General features: G+C 50.7%; 1 protein-coding gene across 2 annotated transcripts in view; it reads right to left on the bottom strand.

The window, feature by feature from the left end:
* Window positions 1-15027, bottom strand: part of LOC145713984 (cAMP-dependent protein kinase catalytic subunit PRKX) — a 68538-nt gene that overhangs the window by 29011 nt on the left and 24500 nt on the right. For both annotated transcript variants that reach the window (XM_081792933.1, XM_081792932.1), the window contains exon 2: window positions 11875-12043. In XM_081792933.1, the coding sequence (XP_081649059.1) occupies window positions 11875-12043 (169 nt within the window). The remainder of the gene's footprint in view (window positions 1-11874; window positions 12044-15027) is intronic.

Genomic DNA, 15027 nt, shown 5'->3' with positions numbered 1-15027 from the left:
ATGGATATATGGAGACACATCTGTCCCACAAATCTCTCAATAAGATCCAACAAAGCATCAATAACAATCCTACGAAAGTCACTATATATCAAGTGCGCTGTGGAGTACTCCCCAAGGAGTCGAAAAACAAGGCTACAAAAAAAAAAAAAAAAAAAAATCCTGAGGGCCCTGGTGCCCCTGGCTCATCTTTCCTTCAAATCTCCACTACTAAGGCTTTTCTGGTATGGAGAGAATGGGCAACGCCGTGGGGGGTTACTGATAAGAGCCACAATATTCAAAGACACAATGTACAAGTATTTAGTCATCCCTTGGGGCTTGCGGGCAGAGACGAGGGGTCCAGGTGGCCACAAACGACTTAAAATCTGAGCCTAGAGAAGGAGAAACAGGATGAATCATGTCGGCCAATCCGCTTGTTAATTAATAACGGTTCATTGCGGGGCTCCGCCCCTCGCGTAGAGGCTAAAAAACAATGAAAACGCAAGGGCAAAAAGAAGTGGGTTTATCACGAGTGGGATGAGAAAAGGAGGCATTCCTGGGTCGAAAATTCAGTATGTAGGGGCATCTGGGTGGCTCAGTCGGTTGAGTGTCCAATTCTTGACCTCGGCTCAGGTCATGATCTCATGGCTCCTGAATTCAAGCCCCGTGTGGGGCTCTGCCCTGACAGCGCAGAGCCTGAGTCGTGTGTGTGTGTGTGTGTGTGTGTGTGTGTGTGTGTGTTTGTGTGCGCGCTTTAAGGACACAAAGATCTGTATCAGACTGTCCGTGTGATTACCTGGCACTGAAGGAGGGTGGGAAGAAGAGACAAAGGAAAGCCCTACGCAAGGGGAGCAGAAAAAGAAAAGAAAACCAACAAGAGAAAATGCTTCAGCTCCTCCACAAACAGGAAGGAGATATAATTCGACACAGAAAATGCAGCAAGCAGTTAAAGCAGGTACACGAACAGATACTTGGCATTAACACGAAGTACGAGAGCCAGAACGTGGAAACAACACAAGTGTCGATGGATGGATGGATGGATGGATGGATGGATGGATGGGGGATGGATGGATGGTGGATGGATGGATGGATGGATGGATGGTGGATGGATAGGGGATGGATGGATGGTGGATGGATGGTGGACAGATGGATGGGGGATGGATAATGGATGATGGATGGGTGGATGGATGGTGGGTAGACAGATGGATCATGGGTGGGTGGATGGATGGATGGATGGATGATGGATGGATGGATGGGTGGATGGATAGATAGATAGATAGATAGACAGACAGACAAGATATATGGGTAGGTGCATGGGTCGATGGATGGATGGATAGATAGATAGATAGATAGATAGATATGATGTATGGGTGGATGGATGGATAGATAGATAGATAGATAGATAGATAGACAGACAGATAGATACATAGATAGACAAGATATATGGGTAGATGCATGGGTGGGTGGGTGGATGGATGGATGGATGGATGGTGGATGGATAATGGATGATGGATGGATGGATGGATGGATGGATGATGGATGGATGATGGATGGGTGCATGGGTGGATGGATGGATGGATGGATGGATGGATGGATGGGTGGATGGATGGATGGATAGATAGATAGATAGATAGATAGATAGACAGACAAGATATATGGGTAGGGCATGGGTCGATGGATGGATGGATAGATAGATAGATAGATAGATAGATAGATAGATAGATAGATATGATGTATGGGTGGATAGATAGATAGATAGATAGATATGATGTATGGGTGGATAGATAGATAGATAGATAGATAGATAGATAGATAGATAGATAGACAGACAAGATATATGGGTAGATACATGGGTGGGTGGGTGGATGGATGGATGGATGGATGGATGGTGGATGGATAATGGATGATGGATGGATGGATGATGGATGGATGATGGATGGGTGCATGGGTGGATGGATGGATGGATGGATAGATAGATAGATAGATAGATAGATAGATAGATAGATAGACAAGATATATGGGTAGATGCATGGGTGGGTGGATGGATGGATGGATGGATGGATGGATGGATGGATGGGTGGATGGATAGATAGATAGATAGATAGATAGATAGATAGATAGATAGACAAGATATATGGGTAGGGCATGGGTCGATGGATGGATGGATGGATAGATAGATAGATAGATATGATGTATGGGTGGATAGATAGATAGATAGATAGATAGATAGATAGATAGACAAGATATATGGGTAGATGCATGGGTGGGTGGATGGATGGATGGATGGATGGATGGATGGATGGATGGTGGATGGATAATGGATGATGGATGGATGGATGGATGATGGATGGGTGCATGGGTGGATGGATGGATGGATGGATAGATAGATAGATAGACAGACAGACAGACAAGATATATGGGTAGATGCATGGGTGGGTGGATGGATGGATGGATGGATGGATGGATGGATGGATGGTGGATGGATGGATGGTGGATGGGTGGATGGATGGTGGGTAGACAGATGGAGCGTGGGTGGGTGGATGGATGGATGGATGGATGATGGATGGATGGATGGTGGATGGATGATGGATGGGTGGATGGATGGTGGGTGGACAGATAGATCATGGGTGGATGGATGGATAATAGTGGGCAGATGGATCATGGGTGGATGGATGGATGGATGGATGGATGATGAACGGATGGATGATGGATGGATGGATGGATAGATGGATGGATGGATGAATAGGTGGATGGGTGGGTGGACGGATGGATGGATGGATGGATAGAAAATGGGTGGATGGATGGATGGATGGATGATGGATGGATGGATGGTGGATGGATGATGGATGGGTGGATGGATGGTGGGTGGACAGATAGATCATGGGTGGATGGATGGATAATAGTGGGCAGATGGATCATGGGTGGATGGATGGATGGATGGATGATGAACGGATGGATGATGGATGGATGGATGGATAGATGGATGGATGGATGAATAGGTGGATGGGTGGGTGGACGGATGGATGGATGGATGGATAGAAAATGGGTGGATGGATGGATGGGTGGACAGATGCATAAACACCATGTGGTTCATGCACACAGTAGAACATGACTCAGTCTTGAAAAAGGATGTTCTGCATCTGCCACAAGGATGGACATTGAGGAACTGATGCTCAGTGACATAAGCCAGACACAGAAGGACAAATCTGCATGATTCCACGTATACGGGGTCCCTGAAGGCATCGCATCCATAGAGATGAGAGTAGATGGTAGGACCAGGGCCTGGGGATAAGGAAGGGAGCCAGGGTTTAGGAGGGCAGAGTCTCAGTTTGGGGAGATGGAAGGTTCTGGAGATGCTGGTGGGGATGCTTGCACAACAGCGTGAATGTGCTCGATGCCACTGAGCTGTGCACTGAAAAACAGGTAAAGGCCAATTTTCGGTTCAGGTGCATTTTAGCACAATGAAGAAATGATCGTTTTGAAATGCATTCCAGAGAACGTGGGAATCTACGAAAAGCAAACGAGCTTGACCCTGACCACAACCCCCAGCAACACCTTCGACCTCTGACACCGACCACCCCGCCGTCTTTCCCTTGCAAAGCGTGTGGCCGTCGTAGCCGATTCGAAAGTCGGCCTCCTTCATTTAACAACGGCTGTCGTCCTGTCTCCCGATGCCGAGGTATAAAGCTGGGCTTCTGCCATGAAAACAAGAAAAGCAGACACCATCCCTGGGCGTCACCCTAGCCCTTTGGACTCATGTCTCTGTGCAAGCTGAGGCTCTGGAAAGTTCCTTCCACTTTCCACCCAGGCTCCATGGCAACCAGCCCTGCCCCGAGGCACCCTTACCTTGCTTCATCCCCCAGCCTAGGGTGTCCTCCAGCTCTGTTCCCCAAGGATCCCCTACCCGCCCTCACTGGCTCGGTCTGACGGCACCTTGAAGGGGGCTGAGCGCCTCCTCCATGCAGAGACAGCTGCATCCTGTTCGTCGGCAAAGTGGCATCTACAGCATCACCCACCCACCCTGCTCAGCGTGTGCCCACCCCAAATACACCACTCTGCCAGCTGGAGACGGGGTGACCGCCTCCTGGGGTTTCCTGGAAGCCAGTCCCCGGCAAGTGCACAGGGGGCCCACAGCATCCCCTGCAAACGCCCAGGGCTACTGTGATGGTCACGACTGGGAAAGGAGGGGACACTGCCATCAGTGGGTGCAGACCGGGGATGTCGGTCAGCACCCACAGGGCACAGGAAGCCCCAGGTCAGACGGCCATCCGCCCCCGGATGTGAGCAGTGCCCAGGCGGAGAAATCCCGAAGCAGCAACGTCATGGGGACAAAGCCCGAGTCCCGGGACCACTAGGAAGAAGAGGTAGAGACAGGGTGCCTGGGGGGCTCAGTCAGTGAAGCATCCATTGTTGATTTCGGGGCAGGTCGTGATCTCACGGATCATGAGTTCAAGCCCCGTGTCGGGCTCTGTGCTCTACAGCACGAAGCCTGCTTGGGATTCTCTCTCTCCCTTTCGCTCAGCCCCTACTCTGCTCACACACTCTCTCTCTCTCTAAAATAAGGGAACATTTAAAAAGAAGAGGTAAAGACGGACGGAGCCCTCGAGCCGTGCCATGCACTCTTTCCCATTCCAGCAGACAGGACGCAAGCATCAGAAGGAGGCTTACGGAATAATGCCTCTAAAGGGCGGAATCAGCCCCCCCCCCCCCCCCCCCCGTGACCGTGACCGCCTGCAAGCCTGACTCCGTGCAATGGCAGACAGCACGGCAGCTTCTGTAGCTGGGCAGAAGGCACCGTCCCAAATATCCCTGCTCGCTGACCGCTCACCGTTGTCCCACGGTTCCCCACGTTGCCCCACGAGGAGGCGTAAGCAGATCCGAACCACGTTCGTGAGCACGAGGCGTCCGAGAGAAGGCAGCGAGAGAATGAGCCCTTGTGGCTCAGGCGTGGATAGAACGCAGCCTGAAAGATGCTGGCCGGGAAGGGAACACGGGAGGACCAGCCGAAGGGGGGAACGGAACAGGACAAAACTGACATTTGATTAAGCACGAGCCTCGATATTGCTATGAAGATTCTTTTTTTTTTTTTTATTTTTGACGTGATTAACATCTAGTGTCAATTGACTTTAGGAGAAGCACATGACTCTCTCTCATATGAGTGGGCCTCGTCTAATCAGTCGATGGCCTTAAGAGCCACCACCGCCCCCACCCCCCCAAAAAAAACATGAGGTTTCCAAGGGAGAGGGAATTTTTGCCTGTGGACTTGACTACCATATAAAACCCTGCCTGAGTCGCCAGCTTGCAGTCGGACACTTGAGACAGTCTATCCCTTCAAATCTGCCTCTCTGTTCTGGTCGTCGGGATCGTGCTGTCTCACGTACCCAGGATGCCGCCCCCCACCACCAACTCCGTCCTCGTACTCAACATCCCTGAGTCTGAACACCTGCCATGGGCCGTGCACCTTTCCAGGCACAAAGAGAGTGAGCTCCTACGTCTGAGGGTTGGTGAGCTAGCAGGAGACAGGCAGGCAGGAGAGATGGGCAGTGAGGGTCCAGGGAAGGCTCCCTTCCCCGCGTCTGCCTGCGGTGTCTCTCGGGGTTCCTTGGGAGGAGCGTGACCAAGTCTCCCTCCAGAGCCCCTACACGCTGCCCCCTATGGGAGCTACATTAGTTACTGCAGTTGGCATGGACATCTGCTCCCTACATAGCTTTAGGAGGGTCAGACCTTAGCAGCATCACATCCCAGCAAGATGCAGGCTGGCGGGAGGTAGGTACCTTTCCGCCAACTACTTAAGAATGCTGAATTCTCTGTGCGATCACATGTGTATAAAGAGAGACTGCTCGGGGGCGCCTGGGTGGCTCAGTCGGTTAAGCGTCCGACTTCGGCTCAGGTCACGATCTCGCGGTCCGTGAGTTCGAGCCCCGCGTCAGGCTCTGGGCTGATGGCTCGGAGCCTGGAGCCTGCTTCCGATTCTGTGTCTCCCTCTCTCTCTGCCCCTCCCCCGTTCATGCTCTGTCTCTCTGTCTCAAAAATAAATAAACGTTAAAAAAAAAAAAATTAAAAAAAAAAAAAAAGAGAGAGAGAGAGACTGCTCGGCACCCAAAGGTAACATGCGATTTCCCCCTGAATTTTTTAAAAAAACTTTTTAAAATGTTTATGCATTTTTGAGAGAGACAGAGCGTGAGCGGGGTAGGGACAGAGAGAGGGAGGGAGACACAGGATCCCAAGCGGGCTCCAGGCTCCGAGCTGTCAGCATGGAGCCTGACGTGGGGCTCGAATCCACGAAGCAGGAGATGATGACCTGACCCAAAGTTGGATGCTTAACCAACTGAGCCATCCAGGGACCTCCCTTTTTTTTTAATTTATTTATTTTGAGAGAAGCAGAGGCAGTGCAAGTGGGGGAGGGGTGGAGACAAAGAGAGAGAGAGAGAGAGAGAGAGAGAGAGAATCCCAGTGTCCATGCTGCCAATACAGACCCTGATGTGGGACTCAAACTCACGAAGCTGTGAGTTCATGACCTGAGCCGAAACCAGGAGCCAGACGGTCAACTGACTGAGCCCACAGGTACCCCTGTCCTGAATTTCTTGTATGTTCACTGACTTCCATCAAGTCAATGTTTTTAAAAAGCCAGCTACTCCTTGGTTTGACTTGATTTCTCGGAATTAATGCCTTCACTGGAATTGTATCTGACGTACAAGTACTGAAGCAGATTGTGGCGATCACTGGAGGTGGCACACAATAGGGACATGGGAGGCATCCAGTGGGGTCATCCCAGGCCCGGTCTGGCTGGAAGCTTCTTTGCAGAGCAAGCATCTGAGCCAGAAGGAAGAGAGGACCCTGTCCTGGGACGGAGTAGACTTGAGAACCTAGAAGCAAGCACCGGCAATGGCCAGAGAAAGGGGCAGGCAGCTGGCAGGAGACAAGTGTCTTGTGGTCCCTGATCTGCTTCAGCTGGTCAACAGGTGTCAGGGAAGAGCTTCTGGCTATGGGAAGGGAGTTGACCAACCTCAAGTTGATCGACTTCAACCGCAGGATGAGGTACATCCTGAACCAGGGGGGAGGAGGGACACCCGGGGGGGCCTCGGGGATTCAGTGCAGGAGTGGACAACTCACGTCTCCTGCAGGTGCATGACCGGGGGGCAGCCTCAGGCCAGCTTGGCCTCACTGGGCGTCCCTCATGAGGTGTCTCCCAGAGCAGGCATGGCAGCTCCAGCCGGTTGGTGTCACGACGATGTCCCCGAGTCCTGTCTCACCGAGCCAGTCACCACAGGCAAGTAGAGCCCTCCTTAATCTGCTGGCACCCACTCTTTGTGCAGGGAAGTCAACCCTCCCCAGATTTCTGTCTTCCTGGACCCTGACCAAGTGGCCTTCCGGCTAACCCATCGCCTCGTGGTGACCGGGTTCGTAGCAGTCAATCTCCCAAGGGCAGAGGTTCTCCACAGGGGACGCTCAGCAACGTGGAGACATTTTTGGGTGTCACAATGAGTTCTACTGGCATGTGGAGGGTGGAGAGACCAGGGACGCCGCTCGTGACCCTAGAGCATGCAGGACACCCCACATGAGAGAGTCAACCGGCCCCAAATGTCAGCAGTGCTGAAGCTGAGAAGTCTTCCTTAGCATGGGACATTCTCTATCTACCTCCCTCCCTCCCCACCTATGTCCCTATGATGTATCTCTGTATAATCTATCATTCCATCGATTGATCTACCTATCATCTATCTATCATTCTTAGATCTATCTACCTACCCACATATCTACCTGCCATCTACCTATCTATCACCTACCTATCAAATAGCTATCTATCATCTATCATGTATCTATCTATCATTCTATCGATTGATGTATCTATTATCTATCATTCTTTGATCTATCTACCTATCCACCTATCTACCTACCATCTACCTATCTATCAATCACCTACCTATCAAATTCCTATCTATCATCTATCTACCTATCATCTATCTATCCATCTATCATCTACCTACCTACACACCTATGTATCTATCACCTATCTATCATCTGTTTATCTGTCCATATATTTATCTATATCACCAATCTTTCTATATCAAATACCTATCTATGTACACATCATTTATCTATCATTTATCCTATATATCCATCCTGTCTGCCTTCCTTCCTCTGTTCCTTCCTTCCTTCCCCCATCCATCCATCCATCCATCAAATCTATACATCGCTATCTAGTATCTGTCTATAGCCCTATGGCGGTGGTCTGCAATGGAGGACTATTTCACCCCATAGGAGGTTTTCTATCAATGTCTCGGGACATTTTTGGTTGTCACCACTGGGGACAGGGTACTAGGGGCAGTGAGAGGAAGGACGGCAGGGATGCGACACCACACACACCAGCAGCCCCACCACACAGAATGACCTGGTTCCCCAATGTCAACAGTGCCGAGACTGAGGACCCCTGTTCTGGGGTCAAACAACTCTAGACCACCAGCGACTCCTATATGCCCAAAAGGATGAGAAGCGGACACGGGACGCCGGTGTTTGGGCACACCCCCAGCCTCGGTCCCAGGGAAATCTTGACTTTGCACCCCGGACAGAGAGCTACTCAGCTCTTGTAGAATCATCTCCACGGGCTGAGCTGGCCTTCGGAAGGGGTTTATCCCCAAATAGAACGTGTTCTCTAATGTGCATTTAATGAACGCCCTGGCCTCTTCTCAAACACACCGAAGGAGCAGTTCACATACTGAACTTGGACAACGCCACGGGCAAGGCTGCCAAACCACTCGGCTGGAACATCAGACTCCAAACGGTCGCTGTGCGGCCCGATATCTGGAGCCAGCGGTGTTCCACGCGGCCTCCAGACATGCAAGCAAAACCCCCTCCGTGTTTCCGGACAGTATGGGAAGCAGATGTTGGGTGACGCGACACTCATTCACAAGAGAAAGTGCCCAGCTGGAAGGTTTCGGTGCGTTCTTCACTAATGGTCTGTCCCAGGAAGATACGTCCTTCATCACGTAGCCCTCGGACACCCTGTGGCTCCCATCCAGACACAGCGTGCCCTCTGTGCTATGCTCTTAAAGACCTACTCTTGGCAACTCACCAAGTAGGTGTTACAGCTGAATGATGTCCCCATAAAATTCACATGTTGAAGCCTTCAGGACTTCAGAATGGGACTGTATTTGGAGATGGGCCTTTAAAGAGGGGATTAAGGTAAAATGAGGTCAGAAGGATGGGTCCTGATCCCACAGGACTAGGGTCCCTAGAACATGAGGACACAGACACGCACAGACGGACGGCCACGTGAGGACACAGGGATAACATGGCATCTACACACCAAGGACAGAGGACTCGGGAGGAACCAGCCTAAGCCCAACCCGGATCTCGGTCTCCCAGCCTCAACCCTACCTGGACGTCAGACTCCCAGCCTCCAGGTCCGGGAGGGAATAAACGTCCCTTGATGAAGCCACCCCGCCTGTGATAACGTCATGGCAGCCGAAATGCACACACTTATTCTCTAGAATTCTTGATAAGGGTCACCTGCAAATCTGGATCGCTATTACGTGTCCAGGGGATCCATGGCTAATGATCGTTTCTCTAGATCCTGAGCATTCCAGGAGAGCCCACATGCCAACAGGCGTCGTCTTGTGCATCTCAGGACTGTGGGGAAAAACCCAAAACTGACTGAAACCAGTAGAGAGATTTTTAAACGAGGCCCTGCCACCTTTTGCCCAAACCTGTGAGTTTAAGCCCTCCAAGACGAATATCTAAATGTTCCTTAAATTCCACGTAGATTTAAAGATGAGGAAAAACTCCCTTCTTCTCAGCCACACCCGACATTGAACTTGACATATAAACAGACTACACCTGGGGGCGCCCGGCTGGCTCAGTGCATAGAGCATTCGACTGTTGATCTCGGGGTTGTGAGTTCAAGCCCCATAATGGGTGTAGAAATTACTTAAAGAATAAAATGTTTAAAGATAAATAAATAAAAATAAAAAGACGACATTTGACTGTGTGACCTGTTCCTGTGCTGTATTGCGCCGAAATCTAGGCTTCTAGAATGTGTGATGGAAACAAGTCAGGGGTGAAAGAAGGAGGCAGAAAGAACTCAAGACAGCTATGTCGTGCGAGCTCCCGTCTTTCCGCGTGCGTGTTCAATTTCCGCAAGTTTGAAGATTCCATCTTGGGAAGTCCCCTGACCTAGATTCTCGAATCGCAAAGCCAGTCCAGACCCCAGAGTATCTAGGCTGCTCCCTGCTGCTCCCCACGTCCCCACATGGTCCCTGCATCTCATGAACCACAAGATTGGTTGGAAACTCCCTACCTTTGGAAGGAAGCCCAAGACACGGGAGAACAGTCCAGAAATAAGATAAAGGAGTGCAGTTCCCTAATATTTGTTTAGGGGTGTCTGGGTGACTCCGTCGGTGAAGCATCGGGCTCTTGATTTCGGCTCAGGTCGTGATCTCATGGTTCCTGAGATCCAGCCCTGCATCAGGCTCTGGACTGTCAGCACAGAGCCTGTTTGGGATGCTCTCTCTTTCTCTCTCTCTTTGTCGCTCTCTGCCCCTCCCTTGCTTGTGTTTTCTCTCTCTCTCTCTCTCTCTCTCAAAAATAAATAAACTTTCTTCCCGGGAATCGCTATTTTCGTTTATGCAAGGGACAGAACTAGAAGCTTCCCTTAATCCTAGAGGAAGATCGACGTGCGTTCGTGTTTCTAACCACTCTGGCCCCGAGGACCAAACGGGAGGCTCACCGCTGACTGAATGGGCAGCACTGAGTGCCCTGAATCACCGGTGACTTTTGTGACTTGAAACCACGATATGGTAGTGAGCCCTCCGCATCGGCACAGAATCACCTGCACCTCCAGAAAAGGAAAGTAAAACCAAAAAAAAAAAAAAAAAAAAATCAACCGGTTCCATTCTCCTCCTCGTTAAACATGCAACATGGCCCTGTTCTGGGTAAGGTGCCACTTTGGGCTTGGAGGATGGGGCCCTGGCGGCCTTGTGCTTGGAGGCGTCCGTCCCTAAGTCGGGATGCACGCGAGATGCTTTGGAGCCGTGGCGAACGGCTCCTGTGTCTGTGTGCAGACAGGTGTATTAGAGAAGGGCAGGAGTTGGTCAGGTGCAGGGGTGTCCAGAGGGGAGATGCACAGGAAGGAGGCACTGCAGGGGAGGGGTGGCCCGAGGGACGCGGGGGAGCGACAGCGTGGACCCCTTCTCCTGCAGGCGGCGCTCTGAGATCGGGCAGCGGATGACAGGGTGTAGGAAAGAGACAGCAAGCAGAAGGGAAAGCCAGAGGTGCATCCACAAGGAGCCTTTTAGGGACACTAAGCCACTGGGGCCATATTCTGGGGACCGCAGGATTCCCTGAGGATCTGCAGGTGCCAATGAAGGTCACCAGAGAGGTCTCTCGGGACGATCTCCGCAGCTGTAAGATGGAGACCGCCTTGGCGGGAAGGAGGCCTTGCAGGGCAAAACCCGCTGCGAGGTCCGTGTCAAAACTCAGGGAAGAGACGGCGGCCTGGATCAGGCAGGGGCGGGGGGTGGGAATAAGAAGGAGCAAGAGGAAGACGGCAGAAGGGAAGACGTAGACACTGGTTGCAAGGTACCCACACCCATGGGTGCCGCACGGAAAGACAGCCACGTCTGGGCATCCCACCTCTGACACCTGGCTGCAGAATGGTCTTACCCTCTGCTAGCAAAGAGCATCAGAGGAGAGAGATGTATTTGTTCGGTGCTGGGCACGCTCAACTAGACGGGTCTGTGGTGCATCTAAATGGAGATACAGAATCGTCCACTAGAAACCCAACGAGTGGCCTGCACGAATGAGGCTGAGCAGGTGACTGAGGGCCAGCTGTGACCTCACCGCCCAGCACCTGGGATCTGAGACAGGGTGGGGACCAGCAGGGGGCGGTGGGGAGGGACTCACAGCTTGACCAGGAACGGGTGGCTGACTTCCTTCAGCACCGACTTCTCGTTGTGCACGTGTTGTTCCTGCTTCAGCCGGATGACGTCGGGGATGCTCATGACCTTCAGGGCGAAGAAGTGCTTGGCCGTCTTCTCCTTGACCAGCTGTACCCGCCCGAACGTCCCTGTGCCTGGAGGAGGGGGGACAGCGCACAAGGCTGCATCAGGACCTTGAGGAAATTCCGGCAGCTTCAAAGCTCATGACCCGAGGATACAGCAGGAGGGCTGAGAATCTAGGACAAGCTGCCTTCTGGAAGCTTCAAGGGAGGGCACATGTGATGTGCGTACAGTCAGTCACCTGCCTCTGAAATGTTCTGTAATTCAGGGGGACAGTGTGGGGTGGGGAGGGGGAGTGGGGAAGCCGGCCATCGTTTCTGTAGATGAGTCATCCCACAGACCGCACGCACACGCACGCACACGGACGGGGACAGACAGAAAGGAAAGTTTCAATATACTAACTACTTTGGATGTAAATTTTAAAAAATAAAAAAATAAAGTTAAATTACAAAGTTAAAAAAAATAATAAAATAAAATGAAATAGAAAAAAAAAAAGGAAAGTTTGAGTAAAGGCATTTCTTCAACGTGTTGTTTCCTCTTCAAGACTTTCTGAATAAAGACAAAGGATCGGGCACACGACACTCATCAGCTGTGTCTTTACGTTAAAATATGCAGAGGATTGGAATATGGGACAGATACCAATAGGATATGGGAATACATACGTATTCAGGTAGGATATAAAGGAATAGAGTCTGAGAGCGGGTTGAAATTTAAAAATTGCAATCCCTACTAATATGCAAGGAAATCCAACCTTTTATACCCTGGCAGGACCTTCCCAACCCAAATGCAACCTCCACCGGCCCTTCCAGACCCTTCTATTCCTAGGGGGGCATGGTGGCCACCTTGGAGCCCTCACCCAGGCTGGCAACCACTTAATGCAAATATGAGGTCAAAGATCCAAGGGAATTTTATCGACAGCCAGAAAAGATATAAAGATGGGAGAGAAAAATGGAAATCTGTACCTGTGAGCCTCCAGGTACCTGGCGCCCACGGAGCTTATCAATGGCGGCTGTGTTTTCCATCACTGTCTGTCTAGGCAATAATGAGGAAGAAGGGGTCTTCCCGGGGAAGAAGGTCAACAGTTGGGGCTCTCTGGTTGGAATAATGCCAATTAATGTGGTAAGAGGGAGAAAGAAATTCAAGGCAAGCTGAGAAGATAAGGGACCCCCTCCGCCAACATAACCACACAGCCACAGATTTCCTTTTTTGTCCTACAGAGTTTGGAATCGCACACGGTGACGTGAGAAAGAGAACAAAGTCCCAGTGAGGCAAGACATTTGGTTTTAGCATTTTCTACACATTAGAATTGCCGAGCTGTGAAATAAATCTCCTCGCCTCCCCAGGCGGGGGCTCGTGGGGGTCGGAGAAGGCACAGTGAGTAGGAACCTTGGCCTTTAGATGCAGTTTCCGATCATGAATATTTGACCACGGGAGAAACAGAAAGTGATCAACAAAAGCCAAGAAAAGAAAGTGCTGTGTAAGAAGAAGGAAATGATGAGGGGCTGATCCACTTTCAAAGTAGATTTGCTCATCAGAAGAATTTGGAAGCAAACACAGGACTGTAAAGAGGCTAAGGCAGGAGCATGTTGCTGAAATTCTGCACCATCAAGACAAAAGCACGAAGCGTGTGGGGAGGAAGGCTGTACAGAGAGTGAACTGGCAATGCTGACTCGTTTTTAGGACGACGCTGATGTTTCCACTGGGTCAGATGCAAGGTTTGCCGTTTATGTGATCCGTGAACTGGCACAAACACATTTAATCCTTTTTGGCCTCTGTTGTTCACCTCCCCTACAGGGCAGGTAGCCCTCAGGGGAACATAAAAGGACAGCCACACCACTGGGTAGATGCCCATGATGGAAAGAAGGCTGCGTGCCTAGATCTTACACTCTGCTACCGTGCTTTCTGCCCATGCGTCTCCACTGCCCCCGAGAAGAACCCGACTCATCCCTGCACTGCATTTACTAGATGATACTTTGGCTTCTCAGCACCTGAGTCGGATCTGCACCTGGACATTGTCAGTGCCTATGCACGTACATGAAACACACCAGCTATGACCCAGATTTTTCTGTGTCTCTCCCGGCCACTTGCGTTAAGCTCCCTCTGAGCAGTGTCAGCCGTAAACACACAGAACTCAAAACGGGGGACTTCTGAGTGACAGCCAAAGCCCGTGCCACCCTGTTGGACGCGGGCAGTCCCTGGACGCCATCGGATTCCAGGACCACACAAGTAAAGTCTTGTTCAAGGGGGACGAAACCAGTACAGTGCAATTGTCTCCTTGACCGGCTTCAATGCACAGAACACACGACCACGTGAGTGGTGTTGGCTGTAACTCATCAAGGTGGTGGGAAGAAATGGGCAAACAGGGCTTTTCCCACTTGGTGCTGGGAAGCTCACCAACATCCACCGCCAGCTCTCAGTGTCTGCCTGTAGGAAACACAAAAGTCCAGGGGCGCCTGGCTGGCTCAGGCCCTTGAGCGTCCAACTTCAGCTCAGGTCATGCATGATCTCACAGGCTGTGAGTTCGAGCCCCGCGTGGGGCTCTGTGCTGACAGCTCAGAGCCTGGAGCCTGCTTCAGATTCTCTCCCTCTCTCCCTGCCCCTGCCCCCGTTCCTGCTCTGTCTCCCTCTCTCAAAAATAAATAAATAAATGTTAAACAAGAACAAAATTTTTAAAGAAGAAAGTAAAACTTCCAGTTTTTAGCTTTGTTGTACGTAAGGACGGCCTTATGAGTTATAGCCAACACCACTCACGTTGTCGTTGTGCTCTGTGCATTGAAGGCGGTCAACGTAACAATTGCTGGGTACTAGTTGCTAAGAGAGTAAATCCCAAGAGCTCTCGTAACAAGAAAAAGAATTTTGGTTAACTGTATGAGAAGACGCACGTTAACTAGTTAGTGGTAATTATTTCGACACATGCGTATTTCTCAAGTCATAATGCTATCCACGTTAAACTAATAGAGTGTTGTGAATAACACCTCAATAAAACTGAAAAAAACAAAACAAAACAAAACTCTACCCCAACAGGGTTTAAATAAAATAACACACACAGGGCACACGA

The sequence above is a fragment of the Panthera onca genome, chromosome X (genome assembly GCF_046562875.1).
Source record: "Panthera onca isolate mPanOnc1 chromosome X, mPanOnc1 haplotype 2, whole genome shotgun sequence".
NCBI classification, from domain to species: domain Eukaryota; kingdom Metazoa; phylum Chordata; class Mammalia; order Carnivora; family Felidae; genus Panthera; species Panthera onca.
Note: the sequence above shows the minus strand (reverse complement) of the source record. Positions and strands in the feature narration are given on the sequence as shown.